This window comes from Eurosta solidaginis, chromosome 3 (assembly GCF_040869045.1).
Source record: "Eurosta solidaginis isolate ZX-2024a chromosome 3, ASM4086904v1, whole genome shotgun sequence".
Classification (NCBI taxonomy): Eukaryota; Metazoa; Arthropoda; class Insecta; order Diptera; family Tephritidae; genus Eurosta; species Eurosta solidaginis.
Window position 1 is genome coordinate 86,617,922 of NC_090321.1, and position 21,874 is coordinate 86,639,795.

The 21,874-nt window shown below is 45.4% G+C and overlaps 1 protein-coding gene across 3 annotated transcripts in view; it reads left to right on the top strand.

Moving 5' to 3' along the window:
- The first annotated feature begins 1,210 nt into the window (after nt 1-1,210).
- Nucleotides 1,211-21,874, top strand: part of LOC137244096 (zinc finger protein 888) — a 47,030-nt gene continuing 26,366 nt past the window's right edge. For 2 of the 3 annotated variants that reach the window (XM_067772642.1, XM_067772640.1), the window contains exons 1-2: nt 1,244-1,445; nt 1,499-1,719. In XM_067772642.1, the coding sequence (XP_067628743.1) occupies nt 1,355-1,445; nt 1,499-1,719 (312 nt within the window). In that variant the 5' untranslated portion in view covers nt 1,244-1,354. Of the gene's footprint in view, nt 1,446-1,498; nt 1,720-21,874 lie in introns of all 3 variants that reach the window. The other variant, XM_067772641.1, reaches the window with a different exon arrangement.

Here is a 21,874-nt window from a genome sequence, read left to right on the forward strand (position 1 = left end):
TGCGGCAGTTACCCACCGACGTGTGCCGTACGTAAGGACGTTTGTCGTACGAAGCACTTTTGACCGAACTCTCAAGCCCGTAGGAATCAATGTGTGCGTCCGTGTACATGTACATAACATATTTGTGTGTGTATTGTTTACAGATAAGCACTGTTGCCACTGACCATTTTGCATGTATGCTTATGGAAACATCAACTTTTTCCAATTTAATTTTTGATATTGTAAAAGGCCGGAATACATATTAAATAAGTATAAATAGATAAAATATTTATAATCAGCACTTTTACATAATTATTTCGAATTATTTCCACAATTTTTCAAACTTTAATTAGGCATTTTTGCATAAAATTGCAAACGGTCAAAAATTAGTGCACAAAAGTTTACTAGGCAACTCTGTCTAGTGAGAGAGCGATCAGCTGACACGTTCTTACGGAAAAAATCAAAATTGTTTTGATTTCTACGTTCCGGGCTACGTACGTACGGGCGTTGCACGTCGGTGAGTTTTCGTTTACATTGTACACTCATAAGATAGGTCGTGTCAGCTGACACGTTTTTTCTACGTACGTTCGTGGGTAACTGCCGCATTAATCATGATTGCTTTCTATCTTTTGGATAATATGGCAGCACATAATAAGTACGAAAGAAGCTTAAAAGAAGAAGAAAATTCTTAGAAAATGCCATGGCTCAATTATGTACAGGTTGGCTCATCTCATCAGCTGATTTTATTTATGTCATTGCATGGTCGAAGGGATTGTCAAAAGGAGATGGCAAACTCAAAATGAAACCAACACATTGGCAACATTTTACTTACACATACAAAAACTGCTAAGTTTTATGTATCCATTCCATACCATTCGCACCAACACCAATACACAGATTTTGACAATTTGAACAGACATATTTTGTTGCTTTGCATGGAAAAATGCCATGGTTCAGCTATATACAGGTTGGCTCATACAGGTTGGAAAATGCCATGGTTCAACTATATACAGGTTGGCTTATCTGTAAAGCAACAAAATATGTCTGTTCAAATTGTCAAAATCTGTGTATTGGTGTTGGTGCGAATGGTATGGAATGGAAACATAAAACTTAGCAGATTTTGTATGTGTAAGTAAAATTTTGCCAATGTGTTGGTTTCATTTTGTGTTTGCCATCTCCTTTTGACAATCCCTTCGATCATGCAATGACATAAATAAAATCAGCTGATGAGATGAGCCAACCTGTACATAATTGAACCATGGAAAATGCGAAAGTAGATTGGTTGTACTGCAAATATAATTGGCTGAATATCGTAATTTAGTTACAGAAAATCGTATAAGAAAGTAATAATCGCGTTTGGGGCGGGCAAAAAAAGATGGAGCAAACCAAAAGAATTCGGATTTCGCACGCCAAGAACAATGCCGCTGTTGTACATAATGGCCCTGATGGCGATAATCAAAGCAGTCGTAAGAACAATAATTATTGCTCAGTGAAAGTAATATTTACATCTTACTTTTAGCAATAAATGGAAACAAATCAACGCCTCCAAGGAGCGCATCGAAAAACCTCGCAAGGCAAAAGAAGCTGAAGCGGCGTGCTGAAGATGATATTACAGTGGGTGAACGTATCCTGCGTTGCATAAAAGTTTGCGTTATATGCGGCAATAGCAATGAAGTTGTTGACTTATCTGCGAATCCTATAATGAAGGAGACGATGTCCTCCTACTGCGGAGATGATGTGGTGAGTGCAGTAATATATTTGTAGATAACGATGCTCTTATTCGGTTCGAACAACAGTGTAAAAGTCTAGTTGAGGGGTCGACTGCTAATACGCTACCATAAATATCGAGAGAGAGGTATCAAAAGACGCGTATTAGTCTCGAGAGCACTAATCCGAAGGCGGAAAAGAAAAATTTTATCTCAGTCCGGAGATATTTGCAGTTGAATTTGGCGATTTTCATGTGGTTGTGTTGTGCGCGTACCCAAAAAAAAAATTGTGCATCACCGTGGCGGTAGCCACGGTTATACAACACACCAGGATTTGGCATGGTCGCTTCCCAAGGCAGTCGGTTCTATGTACCGGAGCGACTCGGGATTTTTCCCGACCAAGGACTGTCATTTCAGTGTGACCCCATCTAATTTGTTTCGTCCCTCCCACAAATTGTCATCCTCCCAGCAGCTCCTTGCAGCAGGACTGCTCAATATTCTCTTACTCCGGGAAGGCATCGAATCCAATCCGGGTCCGTCTCCTGACCCCGGTCCTGGGAAATGGTTTTGCTGCATCTGCCGGAAAATAATCTTTTTAGGACGGTCATACTCTGTTCAGTGTGTCTCGTGCAAGGGAATGTTGCATCGGACAGGTTTTTCAAGGCTTGATCCCAAAACCCGACGTCTACGTAACTTTTATAAATCTTTTGTGGCTCCTTGCTGTTCACGCCCAAAGGCGTCCCGTAGTCTACGCCTTAGCGCCCCCCCCCCCCCCCCCCTACCATCCAGCAGCCCCGCTGCTCAGCAAGCCACAACAAGTACCCGCTGCTGCTCGCGCCCCACGGCGCCAACAACTCAAACAGCTGATACCACTCATAACTACTACCTTCGTAGTAGAGTTGGTAGCAATGCTGAGCATCAGCCCCTGCTCCCGTCTCCCCCCCCCCCCCCCCTCTTTTCCGGCAGCAATCGTGCAGGTCAGGGAAACAGACTCTTAGTCCCTACCTCCGTTTGCACCGTCTGCCAGCACAGAATATATAGGTTTGCGACATCCGGCCAATGCAGCTCCTGCCTTGGGTGGTGCCACTTTCCCAGATGTTCTGGTCTCCGCGACGGCAACCCCCCGACGGGTTTCATCGCGCCATGTTGCCAGGTCGCAAACCCAAATCATCCGGGTACCCCAATGCTTGCCCAAGGACGCCCAGTCCCAGGGCCACAACAGCAATTGCGTCCGGCCTTCCACAACCCAGGCGTAGTCACCCGTCACTTACCCCCAGAGTGGCGACGTCTCCCCTTATGCACTTCAGAATCCTGCAGTTAAACTGTAATGGACTAACTGGGAAGATTACGGAGATAGTCGATTTCATGAAGCGGCACAACATCCGCATTGCTGCGATTCAAGAGACTAAACTCACAGCAAGATCTGCATTGCAGACCTGCTCTGGGTATAACGTCCACAGGAAAGACCGCGAGGGCGGAAATGGAGGCGCTCTCGCGTTTATCATACACCACTCTGTGCAATATTATATATTTGATCCTGGCATCGACCGCAGGGACAATGTCTTAGAACGTCAAGGCCTATCTGTCCGGTCAGGCGATGCAAACCTAGAAATCATCAACATCTACATCCGTCCTGCCACCTGATGCCCCAGTAGATACCGCCCTAATATCAGGGCCTTACTCACTGGCAACAATCGCATATCTTAGGTGATTTCAATGCCCATCATGATCTATGGCATTCAAACTTGCGGGCGGACAGCAGGGGTGAGATGTTGGCGGATCAAATAGAACAAACGACGTTCTGCACAATAAACGGAGACGCCCCCACACGCATGGTAGGAAGCTGTCACAGCTCGCCAGATATCTCAATCGTGAGCGCAGAACTTGTAAACTGCGTCAACTGGCAGCCGATGGTAACGTTGGCATCCGACCACCTGCCCATACTTATTTCGCTTGAGCGTACCGCCGACTTCATCGTCACTGAAAAACGCACTTTCATAAACTTCAAAAAAGGAAAGTGGGAAGAATATAAATCCTTTACAGACAGCCGCTTTGCTGCCCTCCCTATCCCGACTGATGCCCGCCAAGGGGAGCGTGCCTTCCGTAAGGTCATTAAATCCGCCTCGGCACATTTCATTCTCGCCGGGAGAATTCCCGAAATCCGGCCCCACTTCCCGGCGGAGGCCGCAAACTTAGCGAGAGAACGTGACCTTATAAGACAGCTTGATCCAGGCGACCCCCAAATAAGGGATATAAACCAACGCATCAGACTGCTTGTGGATGAACACAAGCGGGCGAAATGGGAGGAGCACCTAAGAGGTTGTAACCTCTCTACCGGTGTGGGTAAACTTTGGTCCACCGTACAGTCCCTATCGAATCCGACTAAGCACAAAGACAAAGTTTCCATCGCCTTTGGCGACAAAGTGCTGTCGGACGCGAAAAAATGCGCGAACGCTTTCTGCCGACAATATATAATGCATCCTACGGTCGACAAAGATAGACGGAGAGCCAATAGACACGCACATAAACACAAATTCAGCGCGTCACCAATCACCATCACCGCTAAATAGGTTGAGGACGCCATTGGTCGTGCTAAACCATCCAAAGCAGTGGCCCAGACGGCATAGACATGCCGATGCTTAAAAGCCTAGGGAAAGAGGGTTTCAAATATTTGGCGCATGTCTTCAATCTGTCTCTTTCCACCTTTGTCATACCTGAGAAATGGAAAATGGCCAAGGTGGTCCCGCTACTAAAGCCTGGGAAACCAGCTAACATAGGTGAGTCGTATCGTCCGATATCTCTCCTATCGCCAGTGGCAAAGACGCTTGAAGCCATTTTGCTCCCTTATTTCCAAGCAAATTTGTAGCTAACCCCTCATCAGCATGGCTTCAGAAAACTCCATAGCACTACCACCGCGCTAAATGCCATTAGCACCCAGATAAATTGCGGTTTAAATCAATACCCCCACCATAGAACAGTACTCATAGCGCTAGACCTATCAAAAGCTTTCGATACGGTCAACCATGGCTCGTTACTGCAGGACCTGGCAGGGTCTACCCTTCCCCCATGTCTTAAAAGGTGGACCGCAAATTATCTGGGTGGTCGGCAGGCATCGGTGCAATTTAGAAACGAAGGAGAATTAAACAAGGGGTGCCACAGGATGGTGTCCTATCCCCACTTTTGTTTAATTTCTACATATCTAAGCTACCTTCACCACCGGAAGGAGTCACAATCGTTTCCTACGCCGATGACTGCACAATAATGGCCACAGGCCCAGGCCCAAAGATCGATGCGCTATGCAATAAAATAAACGGCTACCTCCCTGATCTCTCCAGTTTTTTCGCCTCGCGAAACCTGGCATTATCACCGACTAAATCTTCCGCGACCTTATTTACAACATGGACGCCCCAAATGTCGACCATCTTGAACATCCACGTCGATGGCACTACGCTACCGACTGACCTACACCCCAAAATCTTGGGTGTGACGTTTGATCAGGGTCTAAATTTTGGTGAGCACTCAGCCGCAATTGTTCCGAGAATTCAGAGCCGTAACAAAATCCTCAAATCCCTCGCTGGCAGTACTTGGGGAAAAGATAAAGAAACGCTCATGACTACATACAAAGCAATTAGCCAGCCGATTACGTGCTACGCGTCACCCATATGGTCGCCAAGCCTGAAAATCACCCACTGGAAGAAACTACAGGCCTGCCAAAATAACCAGTGGTTAACGAAAATTATCCAAAACTTGCGGAAGAGGAACGCATACTCCCCAGGGAAACGCGTGTCACTCTTGCTCAACTTCGTTCTGGATACTGTAACAGGTTAAACTCTTACCTATCCAGAATCAACCCCGACATACAAAATGTATGCCCCGCTTGCAACGTGTCCCCACATGACACCAACCATCTCTTCAATTGTAATGTGGAACCAACGCCTCTAACACCCCTTCCTTATGGTCCACCCCTGTTGAAACGGCAAGTTTCCTTGAACTCCCGTTAGAGGATATTGATGACAATTTGTGATTGGTCGCGGCCATTAGGTGGGGCTAGCATTGCTACAACAATAACAAAAACTTGGCATGGCGTAGCCCAGAGTTATTTTTATAAGCGCGGCCAAAGGCCGCCAACGCAGAAAGGTGTTCTGCGCAAAAATACTATGGATCCCACCCCGGTTTCGGAGGTACCCACGGGTCTTTTTTCCATTTTTCGTTAATATCTTTTGAACGAGTTAAAATTTTTATTTTCCGCCTTCGGCTTATTAATACTGATGTTAAGACACGTCGTTTGACCCCTCTCTCGATATTTTTGGTAGCGTATTAGCAGTCGACCCCTCAACTAGACCATTACCAAATTGACTGTACTTAAACAAATCTTTATTCGGCCCCGTGTTTCTAGGTTAGTTTAAACTTCAGTTAAAGATAAGGTAACGCTTTATAAGACAGCATAATCTATTTTTTATCAAAGGTAATATGTTGTTGTAGCGATAAGGACACTCGCCGAAGGTTTTGAGGAGTTCTGTCGATGTTGATGGCTCTGTTCTGGATGCAGATCCGGTTGTTGTAGCAGTGCTTTCGGTAACAAGCACCAGTAAAGTACTAGCCCGACCATCTCGGGAGCGATTTAGTATAACCATATGAAACTTTCTAGACCATCCCGCTATTGTTGTTGTTGTAGTAGCATTTATGTAGCGATTAGTAGCAATTTATATGGCCACATTAAACCTTCAGGCCATCCCTCCTACCCCACCCCAAGTTTCATAAGAAGCTTGGAGTCTCCAGAGCCTCGTCTGTTAGTGAAACGGGATTCGCCGCTCGAAGGTTGAGGTTGACAATTGGGTTGGAGAAGCTATATATTGCGCTACACAACCACTTGAATCCCGTTTCTGGGTATTGAACAGAACCAAACAGTATTTCATTTCTCTCCCTAATGGGGAGTATTCTCGCCTCATTATGTAGATGATGTTCTGGAGACATAAGAAGACAGCCCATGGCGGTTCTGAGGGCAGTAATTTGTCAGGCCTAAAGCTTTTTCCAGTGAGTAGTCTTTAGGCTTGCGACCATATCGGGGACGCGTAGCATGCAACCGGCTGGGCAATTGCTTTGTAAGTGGAATTTGTTGTTGCGATAAGGTTGCTCCCCGAAGGCTTTGGGGAGTGTTATCGATTTAATGGTCTTTTGCCGGATACAGATCCGGTACGCTCCGGTACCACAGCACCATTAAGGTGCTAGCCCGACGATTTATGTATCCACATTAAACCTTCAGGCCATTCCCTCCCTCCCCACCCCCAAGTTCCATGAGGAGCTTGGGGTCGCCAGAGCCTCGTCTGTTAGTGAAACAGGATTCGCCGCGGATAGGTGAGGTTGACAATTGGGTTTGGAGAAGCTATATATTGCGCTGGCAACCTGAAGGGTTGCGCTACACAGCCCCTTGAATCTGGTATTTTAGTCGCCTCTTACGACAAGCATACCTACCGCGGATATATTCTGACAGATAATCCTTGCCGTTCTAAGACACTGTCCCTGCGGTCGATGTCGGGATCAAATATACGATATTGCACAGTGTGGTGTATGATAAACGCGAGGCCGCACCATTTCCGCTTTTCGCGATCTTTTCTGTGGACATTATACCCAGAACAGGTCTGCAATGCAGATCTTGCTGTGAGTTTAGTCTCTTGAATCGCAGCAATGCGGATGTTGTGCCGCTTCATGAAGTCGACTATCTCCGTGATCTTCCCAGTTAATCCATTACAGTTTAACTGCAGAATTCTGAAGTGCATTGGGGGATACGTCGTCACTCTGGGAGTAAGTGACGGGTGACTACGCCTGGGTTGTGGAAGGCCAGAACGCGATTACTGTCGAGGCCCTGGGATTAGACGTCCTTGGGTAGGCATTGGGGTACCCAGTGTATTTGGATATGCGGCCTGGCAACATGGCGCAATGAGACCCGTCGGGGGGTTGCCGTCGCGGAGACCAGAACATTGCATTGGGCGGATGTCGCAAACGTATATATTCTGTGCTGGAAAAGGGAGGTAGGGACTAAGAGTCTATTTCCCTGACCTACACAATTGCTGCCGGAAAAGAGGGAGGAAGAAGATGGGGGCAGGGGCTGATCCTCGGCATTGCTTCCGACTCTACTAAGGAGATTGTAGGTATGAGTGGGAGCAGCCGTGTGAGTTGGTGGCGCCGTGGGGCGCAATCAACAGCGGCTACTTGTTGTGCCTTGCTGAGCAGCGGGCTGCGGGATGGTAGCGGGAGGAGGAGGGGGGGGGCGGGGGCTAAGGCGCAGACTACGGGACGTCCTAGGACGTGAACAGCAAGGAGAAAAAAGATTTATAGAAGGTACGTGGACGTCTGGTTTTGGGGTCTAGCCCAGAACAACCTGTCCGATGCAACCATCCCTTACACGAGACACACTGACAAGAGTATGACCGTCCTAAAAAGATTATTTTCCGGCAGATGCAGCAAACCATTTCTCAGGACCGGGGTCAGGAGACGGACTCGGATTGGGTTCGATACCTCCCCGGAGCAAGAGAATATCGAACAGTGCCGCTGCAATGAGCTGCTGGGAGGATGACAATTTGTGGGAGGGACACAACAAATTAAATGGGGTTACACTGAAATGGCAGTCCTTGGTCGGGAAAAATCCCGAGTCGCTCCGGTACATAGAACCGATGGCCTTGGGAACGCGATTATCGCCAGTGAGTAATGCTCTGATATCAGAGCGGTATCCACTGGGTCAACAGGTGAAAGGAGGGATGTAGATGTTGATGATTTGTAAGTGGTAATGAGCGTTTCTTTATCTTTACCCCAAGTACTGGCAGCAAGAGATTTGAGGATTTTATTGCGGCTCAGGATTTTCGGTACAATTGCGGCTGCATACTCACCAAAATGTAGGTGTTGATCAAACGTCACACCCAACATTTTGGGTTGTAAGACTGTCGGTTGTTGTTGTTGTTGTAGCTATAAGGTTGTTGTTGTTGTTGTTGTTGTTGTAGCAGTGCTTCGCCCCATCCAATAGGTGCGACCTGTTGAATTAATCCAAGGATTTGCAATGTCGCATAAATTAATTTAGCCAAATAGGAATTGCCGTATTCATTCGCTTTTATTAAAAAAAGAGTACTTTACAAAAGACCGATATATACATAACTGGATCAACTAACTGAACTAACTTAAACAGCGCAAAAACCTGCTGTGTCATATATATATATATATGTATAAAAAAGGGTTGCCATAAATGTTATGGTATTTGACAGTATAACTCAACACTTCCACTCATTGTCTAATACAATTTCAGCTATATTTTAAAACTCCTTGTTAATTAAATGTTAAATTCATATATTGGCATAAAAGTATGTGCCGATTCTTATTTAATGGCTTTGTAAATATATCTGCAATTTGTTCTTCGGTACAAATATATTCCAAGTCGAAATAGCCTTCTTCAAATGTTTCCCTTATGAAGTGATTTTGGACATCAATATGCTTGTTCGTTTGTGGAATACCGGGTTCTTGATTAGTCGGTTTGCGCTTACATTATCCACGTATAGCTTGACCTTGAAATCGTTTTTCCCCGACAGATCGGCCACAAGTAAATTTAACCAAACTAGCTCTTTAACTGCTTGACAGGCGGCTACATACTCCGATTCTGTTGAGGAAGTTGATACTGACTTGCCTGATTGACGCCCAACTAATAACACCCGAACCAATATGGTTGACTTTGTAATATCTATAGCATAACTGATATCTGGCCTTGTTCCGATTGCCAAATACATCAGACTGCCAACGGCTTCTCGATATGGAAATGATTTTTCGTGCTCGTCGTTTACAAAATCACTAAGCTTTTGATTGCAGTCAATCGGAGCTGATACTGCTTTACAATCCATCATGTTAAAACGATTTAAAACGTTCATGGCATATGCTTTTTGGTGTATATGGATTGAATTATCGGATAACTTTTCAATTTCAAACCCGAGAAAATATTTGGCTTCAAATACTTTTACTTCAAAATGTTATCGTAAGTATGAAACGATCATATCAATTTCGCTCTCTTCGTTTGTTGCTAACAATCCATCATCCACATAGATGGCGATAATGGTTATTTCATTGTCCTTCTTACGAACAAACACACATGGCTCTGAACTGCTAGGCCTGAAATCGAATTTGCGAATGGAAAACGTAAATTTTTGGTTCCAGCATCGCGAAGCTTGCTTAAGTCCATATAAGCTTTTGATTAATTTGCATACGCGCCCACTCTTGTCTTCATAACCAACTGGTTGTTTCATATATACATTTTCCTTTAGTTCACCGTACAAAAAAGCTGTTTTAATGTCGAATTGAATTAGCTTCATTTTGTGACTCGCTGCCAAAGCCAAAATTAATCGAACCGACGTATATTTCACTACTGGACTAAAAGTTTCTTCATAATCGACGCCATACTGTTGTGTGAAACCACGAACAACTAAACGCGCTTTGAATCGTTCTATCGTGCCATCTGGGGTTTGCTTCACTTTGAACACCCAACGGTTGTCAATTACCTTTTGATCTTTCGGAGCATCAACTAGTTTCCAAGTGCCATTAAGCATGAGGGATTCATATTCTTCGTCCATCGCATGCTTCCACTGTTGCACTTCTTTTGAATTAATTGCCTCCTCATATGGTATTGGTTCACACATTAACGCCGAATAAACTGATTCGATCAGTCGACTTGGTGTATTAACTTTTGGTCGAAAATTATATCGCTCGTTTTGTCGCGATTCATGATCATCACACGACTCCTCATCATTTGTCAAAACCTTTTCTTCTTGGGAAGTGATTTCATCTTTATGTTCACACTCTTGCTCACAATTGTTGCTGACCTCGCTATCTTCAATTTCTGATTCTCCGTGAATCACATACTTGACAGGTTGCTTCTCGTTGAATCGAGTGTTGCAACTCGTAAAAACCTTTTCGCTACATGGATCATACAACAGGAAATTTTTATTTGTGGACTCGAAACCAATTAAATAAACCTTTTTTGCTTTTGGGTCCCATTTCTTACGACCCGTTTGTTTCGGAATCTGTACAAAGCATTCGGTTCCGAAAATTTTTACATGACCCAAATGTGGTTTGCGATCAAACCATTTTTCATATGGCGTGCTTCCAACGCAATTGCTGTTTGTTGTGCGATTCAATAAATATGTTGCTGTGCGTACTGCTTCTGGCCATAGTGATTTCAGCAGACCACTTGCAATGACCATCGTTCTCGCACTTTCTTGGACAGTACGATTGTCACGTTCGATGCGACCATTTTCTTCGGGAGTGTACGGCGCGATGCCTTCAAGCTGAATACATTTCTTAATAAGTTTGTCAATACTTTTCGATTGATAAATTCTTTTCCATTATCGAATCGAAAATGCTTGATTTGTGCACCATTCATATTTTTAACAAGTGGTACTAATGACTTCAAGTGACTATAAGCCTCATCTTTTGACTTTAGTAAAAACACAAAACGAAAACTAGTGGCTTCATCTTTCACTAACATAAAGTGGCGAATACTACCTACTCCATTAATTTCACTCGGGCCGCACAAGTCTACATGCATATATTCGCCTCTTGCTGATGCTCGCTTAACAGACGTTTTGTGTGTTGCTCTGGTAATTTTACCATATACGCAATCTTTGCAAAAAAAACTTTAATTATCAGACAAACTGACACTAGACCATTCTTACCCATTTGCTTGATAGCGTCAGCATGCACATGTCCCAAACGATGAAAATGAAATGAAATATGTAATCGAAAACTTATTTTAATTTGATTCAGTTCGTTGCGTTTTCCTACGGCAACAACTTTGTTCATTTGGTCGACAAATTTGCAACCTTTTTTGTCGATTATCACTGTGATACCTTTATCTGTTATCATGCTTGTTGATAGCATATTTTCGCTGAGTTCCGGAACGTACAGTACATTTTCTAGACGAACTGGCTTCCACTGATTGTCTACTTTTACATCAATTAGAATTGTTCCTATTCCTTCGATTTGAAAGTCCGTTTGTGTGCTTTCGTAGCGTAGAAAACCATTCTCGATGAAATATCATATGTTTTGTTGCTGCAGAATCGACGTACCAACTATCAGATTCCTTACCTGGTAATTCCATTGTTTGCTGTATGGAACACCATGCCATTTCACCACCTTCTTTGCTGGTTTTGCCTGTAGATTTTCTTTCATATTTTGGACAGCCTTTATCTCTAGCCCAATGGCCTTTCTGCCCGCACGCATTACCCCTCGTTTTTTGCTTCAAATTATCAATTTTTGATTTCGGATTTGAATCTTTTCGATTATATAGTTTCGGCTTAGTTTTTGCTGAAAACGTTACGCTAACACCAGCTGTTTCTTCTCCATTTCCAACTGTAAAGATGACATCAATGCATTAATCGTTCGATTTTCTTTAGTGTTGTACCACACTGTTTTATAATTATTAAAATTTTACTTTAAACCAGTAATGATACGTGCCATCTTTAATCTATCGGATAGTTTTTCATTTTGCTGTTCGATTTCTGACGCTAGTTGATTAACTCGAGCTACATAACCTGCTACCGATTCATCATCTCGCATTTTCACTGTAAAAAATTCTTCGTATAAAGTCATTGCTCGGATATCGGAATTCTTTTCATAAATGCTTCCGAGCTTTTCCATCATTTCTTTTGAAGTTTTATATGTTAAAACAAGATTTCCATGCTCAGCATCCAACAACTGGATAATAGCATTCATGGCTTTTCCCTCGTTTCGCTCAAAAGTATTCTTCACTTCTTGAGTTGCAGATGTGGCTGGCACTCTGCCTTCTATATTATCAGTTAATGCACGTGCTTTCATGTAGGCTACAACTTGGAATTTCCATAAACGATAATTAGAAGAATTTCTTAATATGTGACCTGTGAAATTGTTCTCGTCTTTTCTGTCGCCGAATGAATCCATATTGAATGCTTGACCAATACGCTATGACAAGACGACTGTGGTTGTTGCAATTTATTCTTGAGGTGGCTAAATTTCTTTTTTGTTGTTAAAGCTTATTGGAAAAATTTCCTTGGCCCATAACCTGTTGAATTAATCCAAGGATTTCCAATGTCGCATAAATTAATTTAGCCAAGTAAGAATTGCAGTATTCATTCGCTTTTATTAAAAAAAGAGTACTTTACAAAAGACCGATATATACATAACTGGATCAACTAACAGAACTAACTTAAACAGCGCAAAAACCTGCTGTGTCATATATATGCAGTGTTGCCAGTTGATGAAAAAAAAGAAGCTAGATTGGCAAAAGAAAAGGTTAGAAAAGGCTAAAATTAGAAAAAAAAGAAGCTAAAAAAAGGCCAGACACCTGTTTGGTTAATTTTTAAAATTTTTTTTATATTTTAGTTTACACATTTGTAAATAAAAACTTATAAACATAACTTAAACATAACTTCTTGTTTCAAAACATATCAGGCACATTTTCCTTGACTAGCACATGGAATTACTTTAAATGATTGCATATGTGTATATACATAAAAAAAATATTACAAACTAATTATTTATATAAAATATTCCCCGTCTGAAGAATCAGAAGAGCTTAAGTCTGCGTATAAAGTTTGTCTATTTACCATAGATATGAGATCATCGGTAATTTCAAAATCATTACAACATTTAGATAAGCGTTTTAACGAGCATCTAATATTAAGCAGCGCATTAAGCATTTTAATTTTTAGTTTGTTCCTTAATTTAGTTTTCAGAATTTTCATGCCACTAAAAATGCTTTCAACCTCCGCGTTACTGAGTGGTAATACTAAAAAACTAAATATGAATTCGACAAGTTCTAAAAAAGGAGGTTCGTTTAATGCAGTTTTATGTTCCCGGACTTCCGACCAAAATTTCATGGTGGAGTGTACATTTTTCCATTGTATAGTTATAAGTTTTCGCCACTGCAGCTCTATTAATGCTATTTGACTTGAAGAATAACTATACTTCTCTTTTTCAAAGTAAGAAAATACATCTGGCTTTGAAACTTTCAACGAATTTTCAGCAGAAAAAGAATTAAACCCTTGTAGAGAACTCATATTATTAGGTATTAGGTGTTCACAGGAACTATTGAAATTACTTTATTTTAGAAATTATTAAAAATACATTCGGAGTAAAAAAGGCTAGAAAAAAGTCACGAAGCTAAACCCAAAATTTCGACCGATCACAAATTGTCATCAATATCCTCTAACGGTAGTCCAGGACAACTTGCTGTTTCAACAGGGGTATAATGTGAGGGGTGTTAGAGGCGTTGATTCCAACTTACAATTGAAGAGATGGTTGGTGTCATGTGGGGACACATTGCAAGCAGGGCATACATTTTGTATGTCGGGGTTGATTCTGGATAGGTAAGAGTTTAACTTGTTACTGCCCGAAGGCTTTGGGGAGTGTTATCGATGTAATGGTGCTTTGCCGGATACAGATCCGGTACGCTCCGGTAACACAGCACCATTAAGGTGCCGGCCCGACCATCTCGGGAAAGGTTTATATGGCCAAAATAAACCTTCAGGCCATCCCTCCCTCCCCACCTCCAAGTTCCATGAGGATCTTGGGGTCTCCAGAGCCTCGTCTTAGTCAAACAGGATTCGCCGCGGATAGATGAGGTTGACAATTGGGTTTGGAGAAGCTATATATTGCGCTGGCGACCTGAAGGGTTGCGCTACACAGCCCCTTGAATCTGATATTTTCGTCGCCTCTTACGACAGGCAAAACTACCGCGGGTAGTTTGATTTAATCCGTAATTTATTTGCGTGTTAATGGCGTTTAGCACGGTTGTTGCGCTATGTAGTGTTCGAAAGCCATGCTGATGATTGGCAAGACGCAAATTTGCACTGAAATAGGGAAGCAGAATGGCTTCAAATGTCTTGGCTACTGACGATAGGAGAGATATCGGACGATAAGAATCTCCTATGTTAGCTGACTTCCCAGGCTTTAATAGCGGGACCGCCTTGGCCATTTTCCATTTTTCGGGGATGACAAAGGTGGAAAGGGACAAGTTGAAGATATGTGCTAGATAATTAAATCCCTCTTTGCCTAGATCTTTAAGCATCTGCATAGCTATGCCGTCTGGGCCCACTGCTTTAGATGGTTTAGCATGAACGATGGCATCCTCAACCTCTTTGGCGGTGATGGTAATTGGGGACGCGCTGTATTTATGTTTGCGTGCGCATTTTTTCGCAACCGACAGCACTTTATTGCCAAAGGCGATGGAAATTTTGTCATTGTGCTTAGACGGATTCGATAGGGACTTTACGGTGTACCAAAGCTTACCCACGCCGGCAGAGAGGTTACAATTATTTAAATGCTCCTCCCATATCGCCCGCTTGTGTTCATCCACAAGCAATCTGATGCGTTAGTTTATATCCCTTATTTGGGGATCGCCGGGGTCGTGCTGTCTTATAAGGTCACGTTCGGCGGATTCAATGACCTTGCGGAAAGCACGTTCCCCTTGGCGAGCATCAGTCGGGATAGGGAGGGCAGCAAAGTGACTGTAAAGGATTTTTACTCATCACACTTTCCTTTTTTTAAGTTAGTGTTACCATCGGCTGCCAGTTGACGCAGTTTACGAGTCCTGCGCTCACGATTGAGATATCTGGAGAACTGTGACAGCTTTCTACCATACGAGTGGAGCGTTGTTGTTGTTGTTGTAGCAATGCTCGCCCCACCTAATAGCCACGACCGATCACAAATTGTCATCAATATCCTCTAACGGGAGTCCAAGGAAACTTGCCGTTTCAACAGGGGTGGACCATAAGGAAAGGGGTGTTAGAGGCGTTGGTTCCACATTACAATTGAAGAGATGGTTGGTGTCATGTGGGGACACATTGCAAGCGGGGCATACATTTTGTATGTCGGGGTTGATTCTGGATAGGTAAGAGTTTAACCTGTTACAGTATCCAGAACGAAGTTGAGCAAGAGTGACACGCGTTTCCCTGGGGAGTATGCGTTCCTCTTCCGCAAGTTTTGGATAATTTTCGTTAAGTACTGGATTCACCGGGCAATTCCCGGCATAAAGGTCCGACGCCTGTTTATGGAGTTCACCAAGGACCTGCTTGTGTTTTTTCACTTCATACGGCTGGGTTCTCAGGTGCCGTATTTCCTCAAAATGCTTACGGAGATGACTCCTTAAGCCCCTAGGCGGTGCTGGTTCATCAATCAGATGTCTGTTGGGATGCCCAGGTTTCTGGGTATTCAACAAGAACTGTTTGGTCAGCATCTCATTTCTCTCCCTGATGGGGAGTATTCTCGCCTCATTATGCAAATGGTGTTCTGGGGACATAAGAAGACAGCCCGTGGCGATTCTGAGAGCAGTATTTTGGCAGGCCTGTAGTTTCTTCCAGTGGGTGATTTTTAGGCTTGGCGACCATATGGGTGACGCGTAGCACGTAATCGGCTGGCTAATTGCTTTGTATGTAGTCATGAGCGTTTCTTTATCTTTTCCCCAAGTACTGCCAGCGAGGGATTTGAGGATTTTGTTACGGCTCTGAATTCTCGGAACAATTGCGGCTGCGTGCTCACCAAAATGTAGATCCTGATCAAACGTCACACCCAAGATTTTGGGGTGTAGGACAGTAGGTAGCGTAGTGCCATCGACGTGGATGTTCAAAATGGTCGACATTTGGGGCGTCCATGTTGTAAATAAGGTCGCGGAAGATTTAGTCGGTGATAATGCCAGGTTTCGCGAGGCGAAAAAACTGGAGAGATCAAGGAGGTAGCCGTTTATTTTATTGCATAGCACCGCTTGTGTTCATCTACAAGCAATCTGATGCGTTGGTTTATATCCCTTATTTGGGGGTCGCCTGGATCAAGCTGTCTTATAAGGTCACGTTCTCTCGCTAAATTTGCGGCCTCCGCCGCGAAGTGGGCCGGATTTCGGGAATTCTCCCGGCGGGAATGAAATATGCCGAGGCGGATTTAATGACCTTACGGAAGGCACGCTCCCCTTGGCGGGCATCAGTCGGGATAGGGAGGGCAGCTAGGCGGCTGTCTGTAAAGAATTTATATTCTTCCCACTTTCCTTTTTTGAAGTTTATGAAAGTGCGTTTTTCAGTGACGATGAAGTCGGCGTTACGCTCAAGCGAAATAAGTATGGGCACGTGGTCGGATGCCAATGTTACCATCGGCTGCCAGTTGACGCAGTTTACGAGTTCTGCGCTCACGATTGAGATATCTGGCGAGCTGTGACAGCTTCCTACCATACGTGTGGGGGCGTCTCCGTTTATTGTGCAGAACGTCGTTTCTTCTATTTGATCCGCCAACATCTCACCCCTACTGTCCGCCCGCAAGTTTGAATGCCATAGATCATGATGGGCATTGAAATCGCCTAAGATAATGCGATTGTTGCCAGTGAGTAAGGCCCTGATATTAGGGCGGTATCCACTGGGGCAACAGGTGGCAGGAGGGATGTAGATGTTGATGATTTCTAGGTTTGCATCGCCTGACCGGACAGATAGGCCTTGACGTTCTAAGACATTGTCCCTGCGGTCGATGCCAGGATCAAATATATAATATTGCACAGAGTGGTGTATGATAAACGCGAGACCGCCTCCATTTCCGCTCTCGCGGTCTTTCCTGTGGACGTTATACCCAGAGCAGGTCTGCAATGCAGATCTTGCTGTGAGTTTAGTCTCTTGAATCGCAGCAATGCGGATGTTGTGCCGCTTCATGAAATCGACTATCTCCGTAATCTTCCCAGTTAGTCCATTACAGTTTAACTGCAGAATTCTGAAGTGCATAAGGGGAGACGTCGGCACTCTGGGGGTAAGTGACGGGTGACTACGCCTGGGTTGGGGAAGGCCAGGACGCAATTGCTGTTGTGGCCCTAGGACTGGGCGTCGTTGGGCAAGCATTGGGGTACCCGGATGATTTGGGTTTGCGACCTGGCAACATGGCGCGATGAAACCCGTCGGGGGGTTGCCGTCGCGGAGACCAGAACATCTAGGGAAGTGGCAGCACCCAAGGCAGGAGCTGCATTGGGCGGATGTCGCAAACATATATATTCTGTGCTGGCAAACGGTGCAAACGGAGGTAGGGACTAAGAGTCTGTTTCCCTGACCTACACGATTGCTGCCGGAAAAGAGGGGGGAGAAGACGGAGGCAGGGGCTGTTGCTCAGCATTGCTTCCGACTCTACTACGAAGATTGTAGTTATGAGTGGTAGCAGCTGCTTGAGTTGTTGGCGCCGTGGGACGCGAGCAGCAGCGGGTACTTGTTGTGGCTTGCTGAGCAGCGGGGCTGATGGCAGGTAGAGGGGGGGGGGGGGGGGGGGGGCGCTTAGACGTAGACTACGGGACGCCCTTGGGCGTGAACAGCAAGGAGCAACAAAAGATTTATAAAAGTTACGTGGACGTCGGGTTTTGGGATCAAGCCCAGAACAACCTGTCCGATGCAACCATCCCTTGCACGAGACACACTGAACAGAGTATGACCGTCCTAAAAAGATTCTTTTCCGGCAGATGCAGCAAAACCATTTCTCAGGACCGCGGTCAGGAGACGGACCCGGATTGGATTCGATGCCTTCCCGGAGTAAGAGAATATGGAGCAGTCCTGCTGCAAGGAGCTGCTGGGAGGATGACAATTTGTGGGAGGGACGAAACAAATTAGATGGGGTCACACTGAAATGACAGTCCTTGGTCGGGAAAAATCCCGAGTCGCTCCGGTACATAGAACCGACTGCCTTGGGAAGCGACGAGTGGAGCGTCTCCGTTTATTGTGCAGAACTTCGTTATTCTATGACATCTCACCCCTGCTGTCCGCCTGTAGGTTAGAATGCCATAGGTCGTAATGGGCATTGAAATCGCCTAAGATAATGCGATTATCGCCAATGAGTAATGCTCTATCAGAGCGGTATCCACTGGAGCAACAGGTGAAAGGAGGGATGTAGATGTTGATGATTTCTAGGTCATCGCCTGACCGGACAGATATGCCGTAATATTCTAGGATACTGCCCCTGCGGTCTATATCGGGATCAAATATATTGTATTGCACTGAGTGGTTTATGATAAATGCAAGACCGCCTCCATTTCCGCTATCGCGATCTTTTCTGTGGACGTTATACCCAGAGCAGGTCTGCAGAGCAGATCTTGCTGTGAGTTTGGTCTTTTGAATCGCAGCAATGCGGATCTTATGCTGCTTCATGAAATCGACTATCTCCGTGATCTTCCCAGTTAATCTGTTACAGTTTAACTGCAGAATTCTGAATTGCAAGGGGGGAGACGTCGTCACTCTATGTGTAAGTGGCGGGTGACTGCGCCTGAGTTGAGGGAAGCCAGGACGCAATTGCTGTTGTGGCTCTGGGACTAGACGTCCCTGGGTAAGCATTGGGGTTCCCGGTGTAGACAGGTTTGCGGCCTGGCAGCACGGCGCAATGAAACCCGTCTGGGGGTTACCGTTGCGGAGACCAGAATATCTAGGAAAGTGGCACCGTCCAAGACAGGAGCTGCACCGATTCCCAAGGCAGTCGGTTCTATCCCCCAGCGGGTTAGGGGGTCAGAATATACCCGCGGTAGGTATGCCTGTCGTAAGAGGCGACTAAAATACCAGATTCAAGGGGCTGTGTAGCGCAACCCTGCAGGTTGCCAGCGCAATATATAGCTTCTCCAAACCCAATTGTCAATCCCACCTATCCGCGGTGAATCCTGTTTCACTAACAGACGAGGCTCTGGCGACCCTAAGCTCCTCATGGAACTTGGGGTTGGGCAGGGAGGGGATGGCCTGAAGGTTTAATGTGGCCACATAAATCGTTCCCGGCAAAGGACCATCACATCGATAACACTCCCCAAAGCCTTCGGGGAGCAACCTTATCGCTACAACAACAACAACAACAGCAGTCGGTTCTATGTACCGGAGCGAGTCGGGATTTTTCCCGACCAAGGACTGTCATTTCAGTGTAACCCCATTTAATTTGTAATGTCCCTCCCATTGTCATCCTCCCAGCAGCTCCTCGCAGCGGGACGGCGCCATACTCTCCTGCTCCGGGAAGGTATTGAACCCAATCCGTCTCTTGACCCCGGTCCTGACAAATGGTTTTGTTGCGTTGCATCGGACAGGTTGTTCTGGGCTAGATCCCAGAACCGGACGTCCTCGTAACCTTTATAAATCTTTTGTGGCTACTTGCTGTTCACGCCCAAGGGCGTCCCGTAGTCTGCGCCTTAGCGCCCCCACTACCTTCCATCAGCTCTGCTGCTCAGCAAGCCACAACAAGTACCCGCTGCTGCTCACGCCCTACAACGCCACCAGCTCATGCGGCCGCTCCCACTCATAACTACAATCTCCGTAGTATAATGGGTAGCAATGCCGAGCATCAGCCACTGTCTTCCTCCTCCTCTGGCAGCAATCGTGTAGGTCAGGGAAACAGACTCTTAGTCCCTACCACCTTTGCACAGAATATATATGTTTGCGACATCCTTCCAATGCAGCTCCTGCCTTGGACGGGGCCACTTTCCTAGATGTTCTGGTCTCCGAGACGGAAACTCCCCAACGGGCTTCATTGCGCCATTTTGCCAGGCCGAAAACCTAAATACACCGGGTACCCCAATGCTTACCCAGGGACACCCAGTCCCAGGGCCACAACAGCAATCACGTCCTAGCCTTTCACAACCCAGGCGTAGTCACCCGTCACTTACTCCTAGAGTGACGACGTCTCCCCCACTGCACTTCAGAATTCTGCAGTTAAACTGTAATGGATTAACTGGCAAGATCACGGAGATAGTCGATTTCATGAAGCGGCACAACATCCACATTGCTGCGATTCAAGAGACTAAACTCACGGAAAGATATGCTCTGCAGACCTGTTCTGGGTATAATGTCCACAGAAAAGATCGCAAGAGCGGAAATGGAGGCGGTCTCGCGTTTATCATACACCACTCAGTGCAATATCATATATTTGATCCCGACATCGGCCGCAGGGACAATGTCCTAGAACGTCACGGCTTATCTGTCCGGTCAGGCGACATAAACCTAGAAATCATCAACATCTACATGCCTCCTGCCACCTGCTGCCCCAATGGATACCGCCCTAATATTAGCGCCTTACTCACTGGCGATAATCACATTATCTAAGGCGATTTCAATGCCCATCACGACCTATGGCATTCAAACTTGCAGGCGAACAGCAGGGGTGAGAAGAAACGACGTTCTGCACAATAAACGGAGACGCCCCCACACGTATGGTAGGAAGCTGTCACAGTTCGCCAGATATATCAATTGTGAGCGCAGGACTTGTAAACTGCGTCAACTGGCAGCCGATAGTAACATTGGCATCCGACCACTTGCCAATACTTATTTCGCTCGAGCGTAGCGCCGACTTCATCGTCTCTGAAAAACGCACTTTCATAAACTTTAAAAAAGGAAAGTAAGGTGAATACAAATCCTTTACAGACTGCCGCTTTGCTGCCCTCCCTATCCCGACTGAGGGGAGCGTGCTTTCAGCAAGGTCATTGAATCCGCCTGTTGTTGTTGTTGTAGCGATAAGGTTTCTCCCCGAAGGCTTTGGGTGTTATCGATGTGATGGTCCTTTGCCGGATACAGATCCGGTACGCTCTGGTAACACAGTACCATTAAGGTGCTAGCCCGAACATCTCGGGAACGATTTATATGGCCAAATTAAGCCTTCAGGCCATCCCTCCCTCCCCACCCCCAAGTTCCATGAGGATCTTGTGGTCGCCAGATGAAACAGGATTCGCCGCGGATAGGTGAGGTTGACAATTGGGTTTGGAGAAGAGGGTTTCAAATATTAAGCACATGTCTTCAACCTGTTTCCTTCCACCTTTGTCATTCCCGAAAAATGGAAAATGGCCAAGGTGACCTCGCCACTAAAGCCTGGGAAACCAGCTAACATAGGCGATTCATATCGCCCGATATCTCACCTATCGCCAGTAGCCAAGACGCTTGAAGCCATTTTGATCCCCTATTTCAAAGCAAATTTGCAACTAGCCTGTCATCAGCATGGCTTTAGAAAACTTCATAACCAAACCACCGCGCTAAATGCCATCAGCACCCAGATTTAAATCAAAATCCCCACCATAGAACAGTACTCGTTGCGCTAGGCCTATCAAAAGCTTTTGATACGGTCACCCATGGCACGTTACTGCAAGACTTGGAAGGGTCTACCCTCTCCTCAAGTCTTAAAAGGTGGAACGCCAATTATCTGGGTGGCCGGCAGGC